Below are 25,707 nucleotides of genomic sequence, written 5' to 3' on the forward strand. Positions count from 1 at the left end.
ATAGTGGGTACAGATATTTAATGATTAATAATCAAAGGAAACAACCTATCATAGCAGCTATATAGTCAACAGAGGGCCGGGGCTGCATTTGATGCACGGTCGGTGTGTTAACCACCCAATCTGGCGACAAAAAACAGGCTAATTGAGCGTTTTCAATTCGTGAAGAGACCTCCATCTTTGTGAGTCCACACTCAATTAGCAGTACAACAACGGTCGTGTACTATGCAGCAGTAGAACAACCGGCGTACACCACTGGCACTATACATGTACATGTCAAAATTATACGGCCATGACGGCCGAGAGCAGGGGGGCAACACCATCAAAATGTCGACTATGTCCATATAGTTTCCAGAGTTGCCCTTTTTCTCCCATTCTTACACGCTAATAATAGAGTCATGTGTGATAACAATGGTAATCATGTAATGTGTATTTCTCGCGCAGGGTTGAAGTATTTGAAGCGTTTGCAAGTTCGTTTGATGATCAATAGCTTGCTGAATACATGGGTGTGTGCATTGTTACACGCCGTATACACATCAAGTATGTGAAGAATGCACTCGTTGCCCAATCCCGTTTTTCATCATATGTTTGCGGAAAATAACACGTAAATATCAAAATATAGGGGAACTTACCTCTCTTGTTATAACCAGAGTCTATCCTTCAAAGGTTGGAACACTTTTGAAGCTTTTCAGTAGGAGGGAATTTACATAAAAAAGTTGATAACTTGTGCAGACTTCGTGACACGGAATGTTCATTCTTGCGAGGAGAAACTGCATTTTCAACATACTTCAAGTTCCACCTGGATACGAGTGAACTTATGTATACAAATCCTATGTGCGAAGACAGGGTCCTCGACTAATGGCCAAAACTTCCGTTTGCCGTTTTCTTTTCCTTATCGTCTGCTAAATTTCTTCTAGGTTAGATTTTCGTATGAGAGAGGGATTTATTGAATAAATAAACGAGGGGTGTTGTCATATTAACTAAATAGAACAAAACTTCTTTGGTCTTCTGTGTTGAGGTGCTGTTCAACAAACCAAAGGTTAATTTCCCCCCCCCCCCAATTCCCTCTGATTTTAACATGACAAAACAATGATTAAATGTTTACTGGTATATAACGTTTTTGGACTGGCTGTTAAATACAATACAACCGATGGTAGAAATGCTGACAGTGTTATAAAACTTCCTGAAAGAGCAATTCTGTATTTGTCATCTAGGCCTAACCTCGGTAAAATACGATACAATTTACCGCCGATACTGGTAACTTGTAATTAAAAAAATAATTTTCGGAACGGTCCTTGCCACCCCTTTTAGCAAAATGGAATCTTCATAATGCGGGACTAAGGAGGTTTTGAGGCATCCTTTGTGAACCAGATTTTGCTTAGAAATACGTTAGCGGGGTACCCGTTGCTATACCAATACATATCCTTTTAGATGGTAACCCATTTCTTCTAAAGGAGATTGTTATTCGTTTAGTTGTGTACTTACCACCCTTATGAAAATGGGCCACGATTTTGTTGGTCCCGTTTAGGCCTACGCGTTCGAAACAATACAGGTCCTTTTCGAAATCACGGCTTGGAATAATATTAGACCCAGGCTTGGGCCGGCTTCGTCAGTCATTTCGACAAGGCAGAGGCCCAAGCCTGAGCCCAATCTGAGGTTTCGAAAAGGCTATTAAAAACCACTGCCTTTGGAGTTTGGCACCAGCCTTGGCCCGGCATTTATTTTGAAATTCACTTTCGTCACATGGGGGCTTCAAATAAAACGAGAATAAACTAGGGTCCATTTTCATAGTTTCTTTTAAGCACAAAAAGAAGATGCAAAATTCCACATAATGGTATCTGTGACTGACATCCTGCTAATTTTAGCTTCGCAGACAATGATTGCACAATATTTTCTGCTGAGGCAGCTGTATGAAATTGGGCCTTTAGCTCAAACAAAGCCGAGGTTTCGAGAATTTTTATTTTATTTAAATTATTGCCTATAACTAGGCCTCATCAATTGGATTGGCCCTATGACTAATATGAATATTTTTGTTTACAACATTGAATGTCAAGATTGTGTATGTTGTCACCAGGTTGGCAAAAGTATACCCTTTGTTTTTAGTAGCACAACCATTGAGATGTGTAATTTATTGCAGTAAATTTATTGCAGGTCGCCTGTACTTTTGTCAACCACTAAAGTGCAAAACTCGCAGCTGTGACGTTGCACAAGGAGTCTAGAGCAACCATCTCAGCACGCATGGATGGGCGTTATGTGATACTCTTTATCATCGCATCTTTGAAGGCATCGGACACTATTGGTAATGACTCCAAATAATTGTTAGCATAAATACTAACTTGGTAACGGGTACAATGAATACGGGTACAAAAACTTGTGAGAAACGGCCCCCTCTAAAGTAACATAGTTTTAATTTTGGAGAAAGAGGTAGTTTCTCACTCGAATAGAAGCCTTTTATTATGCATCTGAAAGCACTCAAAGCTGTGCAACAAGGGTGTCTTTTCTTTCGTTATTCTCTTGCAACTTCGATACCCAGATTTTCACAGGTTTGTTATTTGATGCATTTGTTGGGATACACCAAATGAGAATACTGGTCTTTGACAAGAACCAAAGGTGTCTAGTGCCTTTAAAGAAAAGGGACCCAGGAATGGTGACGTACAGAGGACGTCATCGTTTCGCTACCGTGTATAGAAGGTGAACCATGAGGATCTGCACACAATGTGTGAGCTTACGTGATGCCATTGTTGGGTCTTTTACAAAATGGAACAATGGACCCCACAAGGAATTTTTTGGTGCAACATAATAACAAGATAATTGTTTATAAAAGGGACAACAATCAGGATCCGTAGATGTTGGCTGGGTGTGAATGTGTGACTGGTCAATATTGAAACACAACTTAAACGTCTTTGTTAAAACCAGAACATCACCCTCTTCCACAGTTTAAAATTATTCCAATATGTATGTATAACCAACGACACAGTCGACGATTAGGGTTGTTTCTAACTGTTATTGTAATCGTAAACAAAAGAAGTTATTCAAACATATACAAATTCCTGCCTTATCACCAACGGCCAAAGTGGGAACAAAGAATAAAAAATGATGAGGAGAATCAACCCAACACTTCAGTGCAGATAAATCTGAGCCATTTTCTATTTCTTGCAAGCTAAAAATATACGAAGCGGCGTATAAAATAATTCTAACAACAACAACAGCAAGGTAAATATATATGTTAAGTCACGGCTTACACAGTTGGAATACAGAGCAGAAAACAGGCCTTTTGATTTTATTAATTCCTGTATAGTACTGGACGGTTGGAAAAAATCACGTCACAGCGTCAAACAGGAAATACAGCTCCATAGTTTATATACATAGACTGACAACAAGGCCCGAGTATGGATCCGTTTAGAACCAAGCTGTTAACAAGTCCTAACACTGTTGCTCTAGTTTTTCTTCTTCCTTCTTATTCTTCCTCAAAAAATGACGCTAATCAACTATGTGAGATTTGTTTAAATAATTGTGTTTGTTTGTTGAATACTACACACCATGGTTCTGGCGACCATTTATTTTTTATAACAAGAGTTTAAAAGACTCTTAACAGACGGAGAGGTAGAAATAACAAAGATACGCCCAACAGTTTATTTTGGGATCGTTCGCCATTTTTTCTTCTTTTGAGATCGTTCGCCATTTTTTCTTCTTTTGAGATCGTTCGCCATTTTTTGATGATGAAATCATACGGATGTCTTTATCATGAAATAAACATCTTTACTCTATTTATATGGACAAATAGATAGTTCTTGCAATAGTCGTAGGCCTATACATACTGTACCAAAAAGTCAGCATTGTCTTGAATGGATAAGTTACCACGAAAAAAGGGCAATATTTACTGGCAGATTCTTAGGGTGAATTGTGTAATGTAGTAACACTGAACAACTGTGAACATTGATGCCCGTGGAAAATACTGTAATCTACGCAACATAAGTTAAATGGAGACGCTTTTTGTTTTCATAATACTCGAATTACATTTATGTACGATATGAAGTAGTCGACTATAGGACAAATCTTCTGTCCAATATGACTGCGGGAAAATATCTGTTCTTAATGTCACTTTCTGAAATATCATTTCAGTATACTTTATGCAGTTTTATAACACAATCGAGGTTCCTTTCTTATTACGTTTAGTACGTTTTTGATTGTGTAGCTTTTTCAGCTGGGAAAAAAACTTTGCAATTCTCGCTTGCACTCAAGCATGACCCTTTAAACACGCGATTCGTCATCACAATAACCCATATAAAAGATACATGCTAGTTTATTGCGAGTGAGATTTGCAGAGTTTCCCCCTTCCTGGTGAGTGAAGATGGGCTGTCGGAACCACACGAGGATTAACCTTCACAATGGGGTCTATAGTAACACAACATCTGTAAAATGAGAATTTATGTAAAAAAACAGCTCTAGGCTTTTAGTTTTCTGTTATCATACATCATTGACCTTGACTCTGCTGAGCGCGTCAAATTCAAATTGCTCATGCACATAATCTGGTAGCACCCTGGTGTGGAGCTGACGATGTGTAATTACTGATTGGTCTTGGGTTAAGAGTAAATCGTTGAGATCCGAAAACAAAGCTACAGTATGGCGTACAACTATACACAAAACAATCAGTTAATGTAAACCGACAAATAAACTTATGGTTCGTTCTTAACAAAATACTTAAGGAAATAAAAAAATATAAAAAGGTATACATGCAATAAAAAATAAAAAAACAGCCCTATTTGTAATTCGGGTTTACTGGAGCAAACTATACGCAACTGCTGGGGAAAATCTAGTCTACAAAAAAGTCCAGTAAATGAAGCAAGTAATTCGTTAAAAAATAATATACAATTCAAATTTGTAGAAACCACTTCCCAAAACAGAAAACACAACAATACTATAAAGAGGGACTCAAACGATGTAATACAACGTGTTTTACATCGTATGCAATTTTAGTAGGGTAGGCCTACGATGAATCAGGTACAATGATGATTTTGACGCAGAAATAACCCAGATATAATTAATTCCCGTTAAACCCCACTTTGGTTTGAGCGTGGTTTTTTACAAAAAAGGGAAAAAGGGAAACGATGTGTGCTTTGTGATAAAGATTTCATATTGTAATTTTTGCGGTTTTCTGAAGAATCACGAATGGCAGACCTACATTGGGGCTTGGACTTATGGCTTGGGCTTAAAGATTAGGAAATTGGCTTAGCGATAAGGGCTCGGGCCCCGTCAGTTAATTAGAAAATGTGTGATATCCTTATTTGGCTTCAAACTTGCGGGTTGAGCCCAAACGGTAGACTAAGCCAAATCCGTAATAGTGTACGGAAACAATATCTGCAAAATAATACTGATGTGTAGAATATAAAATAACTTTAACCTTTGTTCGTTTTACCCGGGGTATGGTGCAAAGTTAACCAGTTGTCATTAGCTTATTTTAGAGTGTTAATTAAAGGCAGCATGATCGAGGGAAAATTGTTCGTGGTAATTTTCTCCAAAGTCTCGATATTCGTTAATTGGTACTTAAATTTAATGATCTCTTTTATAAAAAGCAGTTATTTTTTCTTCTTGTTTTAACACACAATATAAAATTAATTATGTCTAAAACCTACTCTGCTTTCTATTAAACGTTGTTATTACTTACAAAAAAAAACAAGAAATCAAGATAAAAATACCCAACTTCAATTTAATTTTACATAAAACTGGAAAAAAGTGACAAGGCAAGTGGGTAAAGATATTTGTTTTTAAACCAAAAGAAAATGGCAAGAATGGTGGACTACAAATTGTATTCACAACTTCATCGACTGCTATTGTTAAGTTCTCTATTATTATTTGAACAAATGTACACATGCAGCAGCATTTTAATATTTTTATGCAGAAGTGCTACCGGATGCATTAAAGTTAATAAACATCTGTGTCTAATTTATACTAAGTTAAAATTAAGCAGAATCTCTACTAAAAAAAGAAAAAAATAACTTCTAGACGATGCCCTTCTACTGTAAACCTATTTTGTTTATAATTTTTGTAGAGTAACTACGGTAACACCACAATGTATCACCTACAAGATACCCCTTTGTATTATTTTCATTAGTAAACTTATAAAAAAAATCACAAACACGAATAGCACCAATGTTGAGACAGCATCCCTTGGGGTCATCCGAGCCAGACAACAGGTAGAGGGATGCTTCGGGAATACAGCTGCTGCCTGCGCCCCTTAGTTAAAGCACACGGGACCCGCCTTGTAGCCAAATCTTTGAGACTTTGTTCCGAAGTCACGAGCTGCAAAGTCCATAATTGGAAGCTGTTGCAGCTTAGTGGTGGTGATTTGTAGGACAGTCTCTCCCTTTCCAGGCTTGTCCTAGTATCAAAGAGAGAATGGCGACAGGTGAATTTATGAATGTCAACTGAACCGAGACGGTGAGGCAATTCGTTCCAACTCGGGATATATTTAACCTTATTCTGTGCCCCCCCCCCTTTCCGATCAGTGTAGAATAAGTTCCCAATAAGAGAATAAACTTGTTTAGAGTTTGGTTTGCATTGCAGGGTCGTCATCATCCAAACTATTTCAATTAGGTTTACGTCTTCACTGATGACTTCAAAATATATAAGGATTCTGCTTGGAGGGTGCTCAGGGAAGATTGCTCAAGAGATGAGGTGCCTCTTGACAAAATGATCCGGAAAATTGTTCGTATCCTGCCACTACTTTTCACTCATTTTTTACCAAAAGGCATATCTCACTGAGTAATTAGTTGTTAATTTATTCTTCTGGCTGCCGCTTCCCAGGTTGTATCGTAATTTGGGAGTGATCCCTGGCTACACGGCAGTTAACGGTTGTATGGCTGCTGACTGGCACCCCGAACAAAGATATTGACAAAATAGGGACACGCCAATGTAGGGCTAGATAACTCAGTTGGTAGAGCGCCGGCACGTTAATCCGGAGGTCGTTGGTTCGAATCCCACTCTAGTCAATTCTTTGTTCAACCCCAAAAGTTAATTTATTTCATAACGAATGAAACGGTGGTTACAGGTTACGGAAACTTTTTTTCCTAAATGATCCTTCTACCATTGCACACAAGGTATAAGATCGGGTAGAAGTGTTTAAACAAAGTCACCAATAAAGACCCTTACCTTGCAATTATCTAGAAGGACTTCAGGTTCCATGGTTGATCCATACGCAAACTCCTCCTCATTAGCTCCCTGTAGTTTGATGGCGTTATCAAACGAACCCAGTGACTTATCGAACCAACCAGCACTACGGCTGCACATGTAGGTGAAATTCTGTGTAGCTTGGGTGCTGAGGAGGCGTAGGAAGGTCAGCTGTACGGTGCTAATACTCTTGTAGGTCAACTACAGAAACAAATGTAAGAAAAGGAGTTATTATTTGTGGTTTTACAGCATTTACGTAGCTCTGACCTGTCAGTATACTCCCCTTTATCCAACCACTGGCTCTTGCCACAAAACTCTACGACTGTGGAGACTTATTAAACCCTTTTCACATACGAGAGCAATTTAGCAATGCTACCTTGCCAAACCTACTGTGTGAAAGGGACTTTTTGGGATAGGCTTGTTTGCTAAATGAACAATTTCACAAATACACAGGAAGTTCCCACTAACTTACATACATCGGTCCATCATGCATCCATCCCCTTCTCTTTAGCCATTTACAAATGACATCAATTTAACAGGGGTCCCTTGCTAACTTTGTCGTATGAAAGAGCTTTAGTCGTCAGTACACAAACATGGAAGGTATGAAACTTTGTGGCAGTCAATGGTACTAAATGAAGGCTAAATGCATCTTGCAGCTTACAAAAGTTCCCCCATTCAACAGAGGATTATTTGTATGATACATGTGGGGGTGGGGGAGTGGTAGGGGTTATGTTATCCTTTTTTATGCATCTAAAGTTTCGTCGTCAGGGCAACTGGAGGTACGTGAACATTGATGAGGTGCCTATGTGCCGGCCCCGAAGCTACGCCGGGTAATATGTGTCATCTACCGGTTCTTAAATCATACTCACCGGGTCCACTTTAGTGTCACTGAACCATGCACCAGGTTTAGCCTTTCGGTAACCCCGCATCTATAAAAGAGACATCACAAGTTAAATATAAAGCTATCATTAATCAATCAGATATAAATGACAGAATGTAAACAGTAGACGGAATGTACACGGATATTAATAATACAACATACAATTACATGGATGAATTGTTGACATAGTTCCTGATGCCTGCATGATTGTTAAACTCTACTAATAAATCAAAAACAAACCAAAAATTGATTTAACTTTCAACTTTTTGAAAAGGTACTGATTACACTGCATAATGTATTCTTTTCAGATTGAAAGTTGCGTTTATTTTCTCACTTTCATCACAATATTATTGTAAGCGAATAAATGGCGTGAACAAAACGTACGCCAGAATAAATGCTCCATCTGTGGCTGCTGTCAACAATGTATCACCATACTTTTTGAAAGCAGTTTTGGGCAAACAATGAATTCACCAGATGGCAAGACCTAATAGGGCTGACTTATTGTTTAATATATTACTGTTTAGATAGTTGTTGTTTGGTACATCTTTTGATTTATGGGACCATTGAGGCTTAATTGGTGTCAACTGTATACATAATTAGTAGAAAGGGCTGCTGCAAATAGAAACATAAAAAAAATTAATAAATAAACGGGGAAAAAGGAAAGGGGAAAAAAAAATATCCACATGAATGGACTTCTTTTAAATGAGCAATCATTTTTGTCTTAACATTCATTCAAAATAGTCAGCGCCCTTTGTGTGTTTGAAATACATTGCTTAGTTATTGCTATATTGAACATGGGAGACACAAAAAATATTTTGGCAGCACTGCGTAATTTTCTGGAATGGTGAAATTACAAAGATATGATTCTTGTGTAACTCAAAAGCTAGACTGCATATTCATCTTTATTTGTCCAGGACCACCACAAAGAAGTCTGCAGAGAGCATTCCCTTGTAATTATTATTTTGCCTACTTGTGTTTATTTGATTCCAAGCAAAATTTGGAACCAAAATAAGTTTATATATATATATATATTTTTTTAAACTCTGTGTTTTTTAACATTGCTATCGGTAGCGTTGCTAACCGTAATCACAAGAAAATACATGGTAACTTTCATGTGCTTACTCTAAGCAAATAAATGACTAACAATGCAAATCCATGATTAGAGAAAGTGCACACTTGCTACTGTTTAACACCTGCTGCAGTAAGCAGAACAAAATTGCTTACCGTTAAGCAGCTCTATCAAATTGTGCCCCTGTTTCATAGAGCAGTGATACTAAGAGTTTTCTTTTATTGTAAAGAGGCATCGTTATTCCTCATTTAATTTTGACATTGTTTTAGAAACTCAGTCGATGGGTTGAACCCTTGGTCATGCATGGTAATGGTTAGTGCTCTACACTAATACAGTAAAACCTATCAATTAGTGCCACCACCCCAATCAGGTCCCCCCCCCCCACACAGCAATTTTGTTTTCTGTACATCAAAATTGCCAAAATCGATGGAGTAACAGGCAATTTGAATTCAAGCCATGTAGCTGGGCCTGAGCGGGATGGGTGCTTAATTTATAGGTGCATTATTTATTCATATTAATACATTCATCATTCAAACACAATGCGATGCAATGAATCGTCTCTTGATTGTACGTGTATTTTGATCGTGACAAGGGAAATAGATCTTGTTGATCATGGAAGAAAAAACAACAACAACAACAAATACAAGAGAAGTCTCAAATTTGTGTACCACGTCATCAAACGCTGCGATGAAATCCTCAGACTTGGGGGCACAGATGTAATATACAATGCACATAGGAGAGAGAAAAAGAGGAAAAGAAACAAGATTCCAAAAAACTGGTTATTATTAACACTCTTAGAATAATATTAAAAGCCAAGATGCTTATTAAGAAAGTTTGGGTGGGGAGAGAGGATATGCGTAGGGGTTAACTCATTGGACAAATTAACAAAGAAATTTAACATAGACACGGAATGAGCATGGAGGAATTAAGGATAAACATAGACTTTTAAAATGAAATTAAAGGATTTTATGATGAAAAGTAAGACAATGAAATGGGAATATTATAACAAATGGTTGGAACGTCAGGGAAATGGTCAACCATCAAGTTGCATCTATTGTATTAAGTAGTAGAAATTCAACTAAACAATGGGGGAAAATTATGCTTAAAATTAAAGTATATACATGAAATACAATGATTGCAATGCATTTGAATGAAAATGAAATCATGTGCCCACAAAATGTGTTTTAAATGCAATAGCTTAAAAGGCAAAACTTATAAATGTGAAAGTGTTTTAATGAAACTGAAGCAGTTTTTGCTAAAAATTGATTGGGAAAATGCATGAAAGAAATGTCAAAAACAAGGATGGGTTTTTAGAGAACAGGACATTCGGACAATGCACTGAGGGGTAAAACTGGCGAAGGGAAAAATAGAATAACACATCTATTTAACAAAAAATTAATATTAATATAATAAAATACAATCCATAAATGAAAAATCAAACAAGAGTTAATCAGCCTCGAATAATATCAGCTTATTGACTAATTGTTTTATCTGAACATGCATTCATCAGCCACTTGCAATAATCTAAACTTAAACTTCCTCAGAGTTGCTTTGGAATGTTTGCATTTCCAATTTGAAAGTCTTTTCCTTTTAGTTAGAACTTATAGTTTGTGAGAAAATGGATTGCCCGACTGTGTTCTTCCGACAGGGAAAACAAACTTGTTTAAAATGTGATCTTAGATAGTTTGATTTCAGAATAACGGGTGTCATGCCTCAGCCTGACTGATAAATAGAACCCTTGCATATGAAGTCTAAACAGCGCCCTCTGAGGTCAATCAAGACCTATCATTGGCTGAGAGTTGTGCGCAGTGCGTATTGTTTGACCTCAGCAATATATGCAAAATAGAGTAGAGCTTGGTATTGGGAAATTCCCATTGGTATTGCCACTTATTTGGGTCAGCCAATTTCTGACCCATTAGAGTAATTGCTTGGTGCTCTGTCAAGGAGACGCTGCCGCAAAAAACCAGGAGTACACAATAAGGTTTTTGAAAAGGAGATGAAGATGATATATTTTTTTCAAATTCCTTCTTAACAGAGCCCCCAGTAGAACCTAGATGCAAACATGAATTTCATCCCCTTAGAAGGTCACATCTTGAGATGATGAACACTTTCTGATATATCCAGGATGCATTTTGATTTCATAAAAACTTCTTTGACATTTCCACAACCTTGTTGTTCTTTTGAAAAATAATATTTCAAAAAAGTATTGACAAACAGGAGCTGTTGTTTTTAGCGTAGCATTATGAGATTAAAGCAAAGCATGCCAGAGTTTTGGTACCTCGCTCTCATCCTGGTCAGGGTAGATACACGTCTCTCCTTCAGCCGTCATGTTACAGAAGACCTCCAAGGCATCCTTAGTACACCCCTGATTGGGATCAATCCAGTAATGACCTAAAACACATACAAAGAAAACACTTTCAAATCTTCTAGTTTACGGGAACAAAGGCACTAGATACTTTTGGTTATTACTCAAAATATATATTAGCATAAAAACTTACTTTGTAATGAGCAATGGAGAGCTATTGATAGTATAAAACATTGTGTAGTTTTCGTAAGTATGAAAGGCACTGGACACATTAGGTTATTACTCAAACCAAGAATAAAAAGTTACTTGGTAACGAGCAACAGAGAACTGTTGATTTTATAAAACATTATGAGAAATGTAGTTTTTTATAAAGAGGTATTTTTCACTAAATATTTGAATCTGAGAAAGACTTCAGACCTAAAGGCTCTCTAGTGCATCTAAAAACACAAATTTGTGCAACAAGGGTGTTTTTATCTTCTTGTGGGAGTTTGCCGAGTTTCCTTGATAGAAAGATCATCTATCTTGTATAATATTTGTTGTTCTTTTTGAATAAAGCATACCATCCTTGAAGTCTTTGTGGCTAAGGTAAAGATCTTTGCATGTCCTGGCTGGGTTTTTGATGGTTCCGATTGGGTTCTTCATCTGTTCCATTTCTTCTTTCAAAGCACGCAGGGAGGTGAAAAGTTGAACCAAGGCTTCCATGTAGGCCTATTGAAAAATCAAACCAAAAACAAAAGTTTACAATTTTGTTTATAACCAACACTGTTGTGTGATATTCACTATTTTTACTCAATGCCTTCCCGAATCCTCCGGGAAAACAATCCACAGGCATATTATACGGGTGGGATTCGAACCCTGCATGTCCCCATGCCAATTCGAGAAAAGGTGTCTTGCAACAAAACCACCGAACAGATCAGGGCCCAATTTCATAAAGCCTTCAATCATTATAAACTTGTTAAGCACAGACAAATCTGCTCAACAGAAACTGGTTACCAGCCAAAATTCTATTAAGTGTACATTGCTGCAGTTGGTGCCCCACTCATGTTTTGCTTATAGCACAGAAATCTGTTTTCCAGTGTTTCTGCTAATCAGCTTTATGAAGCTGGGCACTGGTGATAAGGGGCTAGTTCCGACCCTGAGGAACTCAAGTTCCTTACCATATATAAAACATTCCTTCACTTTTGTTCGAATTTTCTTTTTTTATGGAATTTATACAAAAAGCAGGTTGACCTACTTCTGGTAATTCTCCGTAATCAAAATAAAAGTAGTCCTCAGCATTTTCCGGAATTAGGTTGTCTTCAAAGTCAGTACCAGCAGCATTGGGATCATCGCCAGCTTCTCGTCTTCTTCTCTTGACTGAGCCTGTGTAGCTGCTGCTACTATCCGGTCCACCAGGTCCTCCACCTCCTCCCTCGTTAGGTGCAGCAGTGAAGGGTGCATAGGTACCTCCTGGGAACTCATCAGGGTAGAAACCAGGGTACAGGTCTGGGCGGATGTTTAAGATGCCCTGGTCGAGTAGAGCTTGGAGGTACTAATATTGAAACGGGTTAAATTGGTAGTTAATATAAAACCCTAAGTAGACCTCCACTGTTAAATAACTTGTGTTTACAGTAATAACATAAAATAGTGTGGACCTTGACTTTTAGTATGACTGAAAACAAAAGATTTTAAATACATTATTGAGTTCTACTTTGAAAGTGATCAAAGTGAATGACACTGAAATGATCTTGCGAGTAATCCTTTGTAGGTATATCTTTTGCAAGTGGCACTTGTAATTAAAAGTCAGTGCGATAATGGCTCTGTTGTGGGTATTTTTGTTGAGTTGAGTAGACCCGCTTTTTTAAAAAGTTTGTAAAGCATGTTTTGGTTGGAATCAAAGTTTGAACACTCACCTCAGCACTTGCTTCTGGTCCCTAAAATAAAAAAAGAGGCACAACTTGTTAAATTTGTTGTACATTTTGTTTAAAATGAAAAAAACAGACAATAAAATTGTTTGGTTATTTCTTTGTGGTAAATTATCCTTGCTTTATTTATTCTATTTGATGAAAATGTAATTTTATACTCACTGGAGGTCCTGGAGGTCCCTGCAGGTAAATAAAAAATGGGAAGAAATATTAGCATTAATCACGATCGTAATAATAATGATGATGAAAGGGATTCATGCGGTACTTTAACATGGTGTATTAGTGGCTTTATTCTTAATGACAACAAGAACAAAAAGGATTCAAACATCCCGGTAGATGGTTGTTACACCAGGGATGGATCTCATAAACAGTTTAGACTAGTCTTATCTCGAGTTAGGACGAGTTACTCCTCATAATAACTCGTCCTAACTTAGCCTCAGTCTTAATTTTTGAATAACTCCTGAAGAGTTCTAGGACTAGTCCTTAGTTAAGACTATCTTTGTGAAATAGTCCCCATGTTAGTTAGGTACAAATAGTACTCTGATTATTCTACAAAAAAAATATATAAATTTTAGGTCAAGACAGAACAGAAATACATTGAAAAAAAAGAAGAATTCAAGACAAATGATTTAAATGATGTTCTGAACTTACCGCGGGTCCTAGATCACCCTTTGGTCCATAGTCACCTCGGATACCAGATGGTCCAGGGGGGCCAGGGACACCCTGTTAGAACAATCAAACAAAAATATTATTAGTCTTGTATAATTATCTGCTTTAATTGATTTCATAGTGTACCCTAGTTTCTAAGTGGGGCAACAGATCTACAGATTATAGTACATGTTTGCTTTTGCATCTCAAGGTATTTGTCTTGTATTTTGTTTTAAACTGTTATGGCATAATCATCGTATAATGCATTCAGAACACTTATCATAATTTACAATACAATTCACCGCTTAAATTGTTGTGGTGCTGTTATTGAGAAAAGCGGAGCTACAATTTTTTTTTTTTAAACAAACCTTATAAAGCTCAGATCCCGCTAAAAAATGTGGCCAAGGCGCTTCACACAAACACATTGGTAAGAAGTTTAAAATGCACAACGCAGTTAAATAAAACTATACTCACTGCAGAAATCAACGTTTCTTAAAAAGTACAGTTATATGTCAAAAACATTATGTTAACAAGATCTTAGAGTTCTTACCCGAACACCAGGTGGTCCTTCGGGTCCCATAGGTCCTTGTGGTCCTTCAACACCCTAAGAAGGAAATCAACAAATAACTTGAGTTACAAAAAAGTGTATTGACAAGATATACCTTAAGTCTGACAGCCTTATGCACACCTCATGGCATACATCATGGTGTATAGAAGACTTTAAAATGACCAGTACAAAGAAAATACCATTGCAGTAAAAAGAAATACCATTCAAAGTGTATACAGAGTGAGTTCAACAACTAGTTATACAAGATTTAGAAATTGTATACACTTGGCTTGAAAGCTAAGACAAAATTACAAAAAGCTTCAACATGGGTCATTTTATAGATCAGAGCAAATGAAATTTTAAAAACTGCTTATATAATAGTAATACCCTTATATAGTTTGCAGAAGCTGACTTTCACAAAACTATAGTGCAATGACTAGTTATAAAGAGACAAGCTAAACTCGGAACAAAGAGAAGGAAAATTAGTGATTTTGAAGATGAGGACAACAAAACTGATCCTGTGCAGAATGTTCATGGAACCCAAAGTTTCAAATATCCTTTTAGGAAAAAGGAAAATATAAAAAGATAAAAAACAAGACCTGACTTGAATTTATGTACTTGGTAAAGGCTAGGTCCATAATAAACTGTAACGTTTTATGTTAAGTAACAAACCACTGAAAAATAGTGCTATATTGTTGGCAGTGGCTACAGCTACAACAGTTGCTAAGGGTGTTGCTCATGACATCTTATACAAAGCATGATAAAGCAGCAATAGGCCGTAGCCATAGCCGGCAACCATTGAATCATAAATCCAAACCTGTTCTCCTCGAGGTCCTCTTGGTCCAGATTCACCTTGTTCTCCCTTATCACCCTTCTCCCCAGGGTCTCCTATTTCTCCGGTCAATCCCATCAAACCAATATCACCCTAAAAAAACAAGATTATTCCCAATGAAGCACAAATTATCAGAGATTGAAATTAAATACATCATGTACGGAGGGCAGGCTGGTCTAAGATTTGAGCATCATGTACGGAGGGCAGGCTGGTCTAAGATTTGAGCATCATGTACGGAGGGCAGGCTGGTCTAAGATTTGAGCATCATGTACGGAGGGCAGGCTGGTCTAAGATTTGAGCATCATGTACGGAGGGCAGGCTGGTCTAAGATTTGAGCATCATGTACGGAGGGCAGGCTGGTCTAAGATTTGAGCATCATGTACGGAGGGCAGGCTGGTCTAAGATTTGAGCATCATGTACGGAGGGCAGGCTGGTCTAAGATTTGAGCATCATGTACGGAGGGCAGGCTGGTCTAAGATTTGAGCATCATGTACGGAGGGCAGGCTGGTCTAAGATTTGAGCATCATGTACGGAGGGCAGGCTGGTCTAAGATTTGAGCATCATGTACGGAGGGCAGGCTGGTCTAAGATTTGAGCATCATGTACGGAGGGCAGGCTGGTCTAAGATTTGAGCATCATGTACGGAGGGCAGGCTGGTCTAAGATTTGAGCATCATGTACGGAGGGCAGGCTGGTCTAAGATTTGAGCATCATGTACGGAGGGCAGGCTGGTCTAAGATTTGAGCATCATGTACGGAGGGCAGGCTGGTCTAAGATTTGAGCATCATGTACGGAGGGCAGGCTGGTCTAAGATTTGAGCATCATGTACGGAGGGCAGGCTGGTCTAAGATTTGAGCATCATGTACGGAGGGCAGGCTGGTCTAAGATTTGAGCATCATGTACGGAGGGCAGGCTGGTCTAAGATTTGAGCATCATGTACGGAGGGCAGGCTGGTCTAAGATTTGAGCATCATGTACGGAGGGCAGGCTGGTCTAAGATTTGAGCATCATGTACGGAGGGCAGGCTGGTCTAAGATTTGAGCATCATGTACGGAGGGCAGGCTGGTCTAAGATTGGAGATATTTTACAACCACTCCCCTACTTCATAGAGCTGTTTAAGCATAAAAACAATTATGCTCACCAGATTTAGGTTACCAGCTAAAAAGCATGTCACATGTACCATTTGTGACAGGTAACCTGCTCACTTTTGCTTAGCAGAAATTTGCTAAGCAAAATTGTGCCCTTCTTATTTTATGGAGTGATAGCAACCATTCAAAGTACCTGCCATTCCTACAGTGCCAGGCCCATGGGATGGTGTTTGGCACAAGACGGTATTTGGCACAAGACGGTGTTTGGCACAAGACGGAATTTGGCACAAGACGGTGTTTGGCACAAGACAGTGTTTGGCACAAGACAGCGTCTCTACAGTCCAACCGAAGCACCTAATGTTTTATCTTCCAGCTAACAGAATGACAGACTCACCTTTGGTCCAATTGGACCCGGATCACCTGTTAAGCCACGTGGACCCTCTGGACCCTGAGTAAAAGTAACAACAGTCAGTCAGTTATTAATTTCTTATTAATTTGGTTTAATATATTTGCAATTGGTCAAAGCGTTTGTTTGACGGCATTTCGGGCAGATAAAAAACTACTACAATTAGATATGCCCATTATGCAGTTGTGAACATTTTATTTAGGTATTTTCCCTCTCAACTCAACTTTGATGAGTGGAAACTTACCATTGGTCCTTGTGGACCTCCTTGTCCTTGTGGTCCTTGCTCTCCTGGGTCACCCTATGGAATCAGACAGGGAAGTACATCACATTAGTGTTTATACTATTATATTACTTTGAGAATTCAAGAAGGAAGGCTTGTGTGAAGACTCTCACACAACCACTTGTACTCATCTAGGATTATGAAAATATTCGGCAGAAATCCATCTGATCACTGGAAATAGATTTTTTTTCTCCTCATGGCATTTTGATTCACCAAAGCTTGGGCATATTGCAAGAAGAGAAGCAGTGCATATCTTGTTTTTCAGACGACCATGGGACGGCGGACGACCTAATGGACTTAAGAGAGAGAAAAGCTTGTATTTTTCTGAAGGAAGAAAGAGGAATGCCAGGAGGAAGTTACTGACTTACCTCAGGTCCTGAGAGACCTCTGATGCCCTGGGGTCCCTGGGGTCCTGGCTCACCCTTAATAAACAAACAGAAAATAGACAGATTAAAATGTTAGCTGTTATCATGGTGGGTATTTTCCGAACCTCGGCTCCAGTTCCAGCTCCAGCTCTAGCTGTGTACATTCTGCACGGTGTTTCCAACATCAAAGAGAGCCTATGAGACAGAGATGGAGCCTAAGCCGATGTTTGGAAAATACCCAAAAGTCAAAGTCCATTGACACCTTGTTTTAGCCTAAGCCGATGTTTGGAAAATACCCTATGTCAAAGTCCATTGACACCTTGTTTTAGCCTAAGCCGATGTTTGGAAAATACCCTATGTCAAAGTCCATTGACACCTTGTTTTAGCCTAAGCCGATGTTTGGAAAATACCCTATGTCAAAGTCCATTGACACCTTGTTTTTATTATTATTGGTTTTTTTACACCATATTGCAGCTTGAAGGCTGAATTGCACAGTGGTTAACGTAGGTCAAAAAAAGTAGGTCAATACACAGAAGGAAATTAAGAAATTTCATAGTCTATAAAACCTATAAAGCGGCAAGTTGTCTAAATACAAAAATAACAACCAATTATTGAGAATGAACTCACGGGTATGCCAGGTGGTCCTGGATCTCCTCGGATACCTGGGGGTCCCATGTCTCCTGAGTCACCCTTAGGGCCTTGCTCACCAGGAGCTCCATTTAGACCAGGTTTACCCTGTCAATAAAGATAAACAACCAATTAAAAGCATCCAAAGATGGCTTAATGCAGCCAAGAGTCCTCTATAGGATCGATTATTAAAGGCACAGGACACTTCTGGTAATTACTCAAAATACTTTTTAGCATAAAAAACTTACTTGGTATAATGAGCAATGGAGAGCTGTTTATGGTATAAAACATTGTGAGAAACGCCTCCCTCTGAAGTATCATAGTTTTTGAGAAAAAGGTAATTTCTAACTCAAATATTAAAAGACATCAGACCTGAAGCCTTTTATTTGTATGCATCTGAAAGCACACACATTTGTGCAACAAATGTGTTTTTCTTCATCTATCTCTTGCTGCCACTTCGATGACCATTTGAGTCCAAATGTTCACTGGTTTGTTATTTTATGCATAGGTTGAGATACACCAAGAGTGAATACTGTTCTTTGATAATTACCAATAGTGTCCTTTAAAGCAGCCTCTTTATCTTACTGATAAAAAGAGAAGCTGCATAACGTTTAGGTTCTATTTGGATTAACCTAAGAAAAAAGGACAAAATCAATTGCAAACTTACCGGTTTCCCTCGAGGTCCAGTATGTCCAATATCTCCAGGTGGACCTTGAGGTCCCTTCAATCAAAAAACACAAATAATAATAATCAGGTCACAATATATTTTAAAATTTTTATTCCAGTCTATTTATAAATACAAAAAGTAGTTATATTTTGTTTTTAGGTTTCGAGTAGGAGAACCATATGAATTGTGATCAAATGAAGTAAAGTAAACCACTCTTTTGTCTTGCTTCAAGTATCGTTCCTCTAAGAAGCTCTGTAGTATTATTAGTTCTATTATTTAAACTATAGTCACAAAAGATTGATTTAAACAAATCCTATAAAAAGAGGGAGAGTTAAACCATGGGTAAAACTAGATTTGGTTTTCTGAATTCTAAACAATTAGAGCATAACAATAGAAACATTGAGTTGTCAACCAACGTTTATTTTCAGAACCAACACTACTCCGAAGTGATTTTCACCATGATGCTACGCCAAAACCTCTCATATAGTTACTGAATTGTAAAAGTTTTGTTTTGACTTACCGGGCGTCCTGGATCACCATCTTCTCCATCCTCCCCTGGGTCTCCTGGTACTCCCTTCAAGGAAGGAAAAAAGAAAAAAACATATTCAGTCAAATGTCACCTACAACAGGCGTGTAATTACACCCAGTGTCACTGAGGTCTTGGTCTCTGTAGCCCCTGGTTTTGGCTTTAATGGCATCCCCATAATGTGGAAAGTACTGCCACTGCTACTTGAACGTCTGGGGAGGAGCGTGTAAAGTGTGGTATGATCTCTGTGTGGGCCTAACAAAACGCAGCAGCTAGAAAATGTGTCTGTTTTTACATCCACAGAGTTTCTTAGAATAGGGGCTTGCATATGTTAACTCAAGTTTGAATTGGCTTTAAGTACTAAATGAAATGAAATGAAAGATGAGACTTACGGGTTGTCCTGGTGTGCCTGGGTCTCCTGGTTCACCTGGAAATCCAATTGGGCCCTGTGGAGAAAAATAAAAAAAATTCAAGCAAATCAATAACTATTTTCACAAATAAATCATTATTTTCACAAATTAATCATTTATTATGATCACCAACTCTCAACTTGCTCAACGGTTTACCCTCGAGTCCTTGAGGTCCTTCAGGTCCTGGGAGAATCCTGGCAAGAGAAAACACCCTATCTACCCAATTCTAGGTGACTTACCGGGTTACCCTTGGGTCCTTGAGGTCCTTCAGGTCCTGGTGGACCATTTGGTCCGGGGAATCCTGGTGATCCTGGCTCTCCTTTGTTTCCTGCGTCTCCCTTAGCTCCCTGACAACACAAACACAAAAACAAATATTGTCACATTTATGCTGCAAATTAAAATAATAATTTTATCATAACTACTTTCTTTATACTAGATGGAAATTTGCATCAGGGATGAAGAATATTAATTTTGGTTTTACCCATATACACTAGTGTGTGTAAGCACAGTATACTCAGTACTTTCCCAAGCGGTGAAAAACATCACAGGCATATTACTTGGGTGGGATTCGAACCCACAAACTTTATCTATTTGTTGTACACTCAAGTTAGGTTTTCCAACACTGTGTAATAAAACTAGTCCAAACATGTAGAGAAGCTCTTCAGTCCTAAATTTGTAAACTGATTAAGAGCTTGAACCATGGAGGGAGAAACTCCAGTAATTGTTTATTTGTTCAACCCAAATCATTACAATATTTTATCCCTGTAAGTTTCCCTTGTGGTTTATTATATAATTTTGTTTTAAACTGTCAGGTCACAAAACTCTGAGACCAAAACTGGAGCAAGAGACTCACACACAATACCCTCAAGTGACTGTACATGTCCACTGCATTTAATCTTGTCCCATCGGTCAAAAGAACTTGCCCTTTTTTTGACACATAATGAATTAATATAACCATTGCCTGACAGTGCTGTGTACAAAATCTCTAACAACACAACAACCGTTTGTGTTTCTTGATTCACTAAAACACAACGGGAGTTAATTGACCCAAGTTGCTCAATGCAACACTAAACATTTGCAAGACAGGTACATGATCAATATGTATGCACCCTCACAGCAGTACTGCCTCACAGCAATCATCCTGGCTCGACACTTGTTGCAAACAAAACTCTGGGATTAACACGAGTTGAAAGATAATTGAAAATACAAACCTGTGGACCATCTCTTCCTGAACGGCCTGGTATCCCAACAGATCCCTTCTCACCCTAAAATTGGCAAAAACAAAAAACAAAAATTATTATTGTGATTTCCTTTTTTTTTTCAAAATCTCTATTCCTATCATAGGTTAGTATTTCAGAAGATGGGTTGAATTGAGTGGAAATCTAGAAGAATGCAGGATTGTCTAAGAATGTGCACTGGACCAGAAATCTAGAAGAATGCAGGATTGTCTAAGAATGTGCACTGGACCAGAAATCTAGAAGAATGCAGGATTGGCTAAGAATGTGCACTGGACCAGAAATCTAGAAGAATGCAGGATTGGCTAAGAATGTGCACTGGACCAGAAATCTAGAAGAATGCAGGATTGGCTAAGAATGTGCACTGGACCAGAAATCTAGAAGAATGCAGGATTGGCTAAGAATGTGCACTGGACCAGAAATCTAGAAGAATGCAGGATTGGCTAAGAATGTGCACTGGACCAGAAATCTAGAAGAATGCAGGATTGGATAAGAATGTGCACTGGACCAGAAATGCTTTAACGAGACCAGAATTAAAATAAGTAAAGATCTTGTGGACATAGTTGAACTACTTTTAATTTAACAAGCATGAAGTCATGTCTTCTAAGATTGATCTTATTTATCTTCTTAGATACTAAGTAATCTTCAAGTGAGAGGTATTTATCAGATATTTGTTTTTAAAAGTATTACACTGTGAGGTATCGTCTAGCCATAAGTGTAGTGGCCCGATGCTTAAATCACTGGCCTTTGGCCTGCGATCCTGTGTACAATTCGATCCCTGTCAAGTATTGTTTGAAAGGGAATTTTTTTAAAACATCTGGCAGCTTTATATTGATCAGATTTGTTTCATTGGAGTTTTGAAACTTTTTTTATGCTATTCAAAATGAATCGAGGCTAGGTTTACCTTTTGTCCGGGAGATCCGTTGTCCCCTCTTGGTCCTGGTAAGCCTTGTCCGCCCTTCAAGGAAAGAACATAAAAAAAAAAACTCAATCACTAAGTTCTTGTAATAAGAACAAATTTAATTGCTAACTGAGGTTTCCTACCACAGCAAGTAAAGCACTACTAACGAGTTATCTTTTACAGACATTTAATTGATTGCAATATTTATATTTTTGTAAATTATTCAGCCAAGGTTAACAGTTAAAATCTTAAGAAAAATAGAACAATTGTAAACCAAAACGCATAAGGGATGTATGAATTGAACAGTTCTAAAGATCGAGGCTTAAGAAAATAGTTGCACTGTTAAGGTTAAAGTGCTCTCGGGGGGTAAAACCCTAATGACACAAATTTGTAAGGAATATTTATTCGTACAAATACATGCAGCCAAACTGTGGGGTTGTTTCAACAACCAGTTACAGATCAAGGAGTAAGAAAATAGTTCTAAAAAGTCTTTATAAAATAGTTGTACAATATTAAGGTTTAACGGCAGACAGGAACCCTAATGACACACATTTAGGAGGAGTATTTTGTTCTTACAAATACATTTAGAAAAGCTTTGGGCTTGTTCCGTCCCACTTAACTCACCTCTCCTCCTGGGGTTCCTCGTTTTCCAGGTAGTCCCATTCTACCAGGAGCACCCTTAAGTAAAATAATCAAGATTAGATTAGTAATTCTTGCATAAGTATTTCCTCCATCTTTTGTTTGATATCTTTACAATGTTTTCTGAGGGTGAGAGAAAGGGTTCTAAGAGAATGGAGGAAAGTAATTCCTATCACTATGACGAAAGCAAGCATTTGTATATTGTCAAAATGTCACATCAAAACCGAAGTGCTGAAGGGTGGGGGGGGGGGGGATTATAAAGAATATTATTTTTTTACCAGACATTATTGCTAGTGCACCAGGCAAAAACATGACCGGCTGGTTTAACAACGTGGACTTTATCAACGTAGAATTATTTGAAAGGCAAGCCCAGTGTTCTAAATTAGCCCTATCAAAAAATGTATCATCGGTGTTGTGATAGTATTACGGTTCCTTTAGTGAAATAACGTGTGTTTTTCATTGCATTTAGTAGTTCTTTCTTTGCTTTCTCTAATTTCTTTTTTCAAAATCCTGGTTTTTCACTCTTGACTTTCCAAAAACGCTTTGAGACTTTGCTGTAATTTTGCACAATATAAAAACTGTCCATTGGCACTTGGGCTTGTTGTTTGTTTGTTATTGTAACTTTGCAATATTTTAATGCATTTTTTCGTTTCCTTTTAACTTTGTACATTGAATCGATTGTGGCCGATTGATAATAAATACACCAGAAATATAATAAACAGAGACTTGATATTTCTTACAGTTGGACCAGGATCACCAGTATCTCCTTTAGGTCCACTAACGCCAGGAAGACCCTGTAAGCCGATTGGTCCGGCACTCCCTGGGGCTCCTGATGGTCCTTCTTCTCCCTGATCAGACAAATTAAACATCAAATCAGAAGAACATCAATAAACAATCAAATTGTTTAATATCTGGTTGCAGATATAAGTTAACAGATTTAACCTCTGGGTGTGGACAAGAAATTTCAATCTATTGCAGCAAACAAATGGAGAGAATATTTCATCTCTTGTTACAAACAAAAGAAGAAATTTTATCTCTTGTTGGAAACAAAATAAGAACATTTAATCGTTTGCTGTAAAACAAATTATACATAAAATCAAAATTATCAATAAGATCATAATAAGACAGTTTAATAACTGGTTGCAAATAAAATAAGACATTTTAAACTTTCGCTGCAAACAAAATATAAAAAGTCTCTTGTTGAAAGCAAATGAATAATACCTAATCATGTTGTTGATGCTTTCATTATTTGATTGCAACAACTCAAACCAAACGAGAGTGATTTGGGGAAATAAAACAAAAAACTGTTTCCTCGACGTGAGGGTGTATTTCTCTGGAGGATTGGTACAGTTTGGACTTTGCAGTCAGTGAGCATTTGGATTGATAATTATTTAATGCTTCGTGAAACATTTGTCTTATAGACCAGGAAAATTGGATGGACTTACCTTGGGGCCTCTAAGACCCATCTCGCCTGGCACGCCCGTATCACCATCTTCTCCCTGTGGAAATAAAAAATACAAAATGTAACTTAATAGACAAAATTTTCAAACTAAAAACTTCGAACTGTAAACTTTGAAACTTCAAACAGTAAACACAATTCTATTCAGTTTTATTTTGGTCTGTATCGTTTTATAAATCATAAAAAAATAATTCTATAAATTGTGAGTGCATGTATCTGAAAGAGCCACATAAAATAAAGCAAAACAAAACACAGCATTAACCCATAATCTTAATAAATATAAACATAATCAGTCAAATTAAACAGACATAAATTAAACAATTGTGTTTTTTATCCTGATCAATACTGTATAAAACCTTTCAACTCCAAACAAACAACATACTGGAGGGATTTTTCCTCAGGTCTCATTAAAGATCCCACAAATAAGGGCAATTAAAAATTGATATTCTAGGCAAGAAATTAACTTTGAACCAAATCTTTGGTTGATTACTCACTGGTAAGCCTGGGTCACCACGAGGCCCTCTCTCCCCAAGCAATCCCATTGGTCCCTGCAAGAAAGAAAGACACAAAAATACATGAAATAACAGCAGGAATTAATACAGTCTTTTGAGGCTGTGGCAAACTATAAGAGAAAAAAAGAGATACAAATAATATATAAAATGAAATTTGCTCAATAATTTAGATCACTGGCTTGCCCAGTTAAAAATGTTTTTTTTTTGTAAAAATTTTAAGTTACACTATAAAATATATTATTTAGATCACATGTCCGTCACTCAGTGCGTTCCTGAAGCTTTAACATACAGTATTTCCTGCAAGGTATGTGGGACTAGGTTTGAATATTCCATGCTATGGTTTACATGGTGCTTTGGCGCAATAAGCTGCCAATCAAACAAGGAACACTGGGACGAACTTTTCGATAAGTTCACTGGGTTCTTTTAAATGTGTTATACACAACACACGAGACCAACAGCTTTAAGTCTCGTCCGAGTTTAGTTTCTTTTAAATTAAATAAACAAAAGATGTCTGACCTCCATGCCTCGTTCTCCCTTAGATCCCTTAGTTCCTGCTAATCCGGTGTCTCCTCTATCTCCATCTTCACCAGGTGATCCGGTTAATCCTATTGGTCCTGGTAGACCCTTCAGAACAAAACAACAACAGAAAGAGGATTAATAAGTGGAAGAACATGGGTACAATTAGAAATTTGGATTGAATATGGGGTTAAAATCTATAAGATTTTTATTAAAAATATCAAAATTTAGAAAACAGCTATCTACAAATATAGTTTTTGTTTAAAATGTTTTTATCTGAACAGGCACTTAGTTAAGAGAAAGTTTAAATCGTTTTAAACCTCCAAACAGGAGTATGCAGAGTCAGATTTCATGTGTAAGTCAAATAAATTTAACTGGGGAGTTATTAAAGAAAGGGCTTAAGATTAGATAAAACCTACGTGGTTGGTGAGTGTTTCCCTTAAAAATAACAGGTTTATGCAGAGGAATAATATTATTATTGTTTATTTGACCTCAACAATACAAGAACAACAAGTACAATACAAGGCATGAAAAGGAACAAAGAAAGCAGAACAGAAATTGTGACTTACCCTTGGTCCTGGCATACCATCTCGACCAACAGGTCCATTTGGTCCATCGTCTCCCTGAAACAACAGAAGACATTCTTCTTATAAAAGGAGAAGCTACTTCAAAACTTAGTTATAAAAGTATAGAGTGAATTATGCACTTCAATCTTAAGTGATTCTCAAAA

At 37.6% G+C, this 25,707-nt stretch overlaps 1 protein-coding gene across 2 annotated transcripts in view; it reads right to left on the reverse strand.

Moving 5' to 3' along the window:
• Positions 1-2,981: 2,981 nt before the first annotated feature.
• Positions 2,982-25,707, reverse strand: part of LOC117302889 (collagen alpha-1(XI) chain-like) — a 64,530-nt gene continuing 41,804 nt past the window's right edge. The window contains exons 36-63 of one of the 2 annotated variants that reach the window (XM_033786855.1): positions 25,547-25,600; positions 24,978-25,085; positions 24,444-24,497; positions 23,936-23,989; positions 23,231-23,338; positions 22,476-22,529; positions 21,855-21,908; positions 20,927-20,980; positions 19,955-20,062; positions 19,698-19,751; positions 19,300-19,353; positions 18,780-18,833; positions 18,113-18,220; positions 17,489-17,542; positions 17,085-17,138; positions 16,829-16,882; positions 15,335-15,442; positions 14,521-14,574; positions 13,974-14,045; positions 13,485-13,502; positions 13,311-13,331; positions 12,653-12,949; positions 11,979-12,126; positions 11,392-11,504; positions 9,782-9,814; positions 8,034-8,093; positions 7,147-7,365; positions 2,982-6,376 (exon numbers count right to left, since the gene is read on the reverse strand). In XM_033786855.1, the coding sequence (XP_033642746.1) occupies positions 6,233-6,376; positions 7,147-7,365; positions 8,034-8,093; positions 9,782-9,814; positions 11,392-11,504; positions 11,979-12,126; positions 12,653-12,949; positions 13,311-13,331; positions 13,485-13,502; positions 13,974-14,045; positions 14,521-14,574; positions 15,335-15,442; positions 16,829-16,882; positions 17,085-17,138; positions 17,489-17,542; positions 18,113-18,220; positions 18,780-18,833; positions 19,300-19,353; positions 19,698-19,751; positions 19,955-20,062; positions 20,927-20,980; positions 21,855-21,908; positions 22,476-22,529; positions 23,231-23,338; positions 23,936-23,989; positions 24,444-24,497; positions 24,978-25,085; positions 25,547-25,600 (2,367 nt within the window). In that variant the 3' untranslated portion in view covers positions 2,982-6,232. The remainder of the gene's footprint in view (positions 6,377-7,146; positions 7,366-8,033; positions 8,094-9,781; positions 9,815-11,391; positions 11,505-11,978; positions 12,127-12,652; positions 12,950-13,310; positions 13,332-13,484; positions 13,503-13,973; positions 14,046-14,520; positions 14,575-15,334; positions 15,443-16,828; positions 16,883-17,084; positions 17,139-17,488; positions 17,543-18,112; positions 18,221-18,779; positions 18,834-19,299; positions 19,354-19,697; positions 19,752-19,954; positions 20,063-20,926; positions 20,981-21,854; positions 21,909-22,475; positions 22,530-23,230; positions 23,339-23,935; positions 23,990-24,443; positions 24,498-24,977; positions 25,086-25,546; positions 25,601-25,707) is intronic. The other variant, XM_033786856.1, reaches the window with a different exon arrangement.

Source organism: Asterias rubens, chromosome 19 (genome assembly GCF_902459465.1).
Source record: "Asterias rubens chromosome 19, eAstRub1.3, whole genome shotgun sequence".
Lineage (NCBI taxonomy): Eukaryota > Metazoa > Echinodermata > Asteroidea > Forcipulatida > Asteriidae > Asterias > Asterias rubens.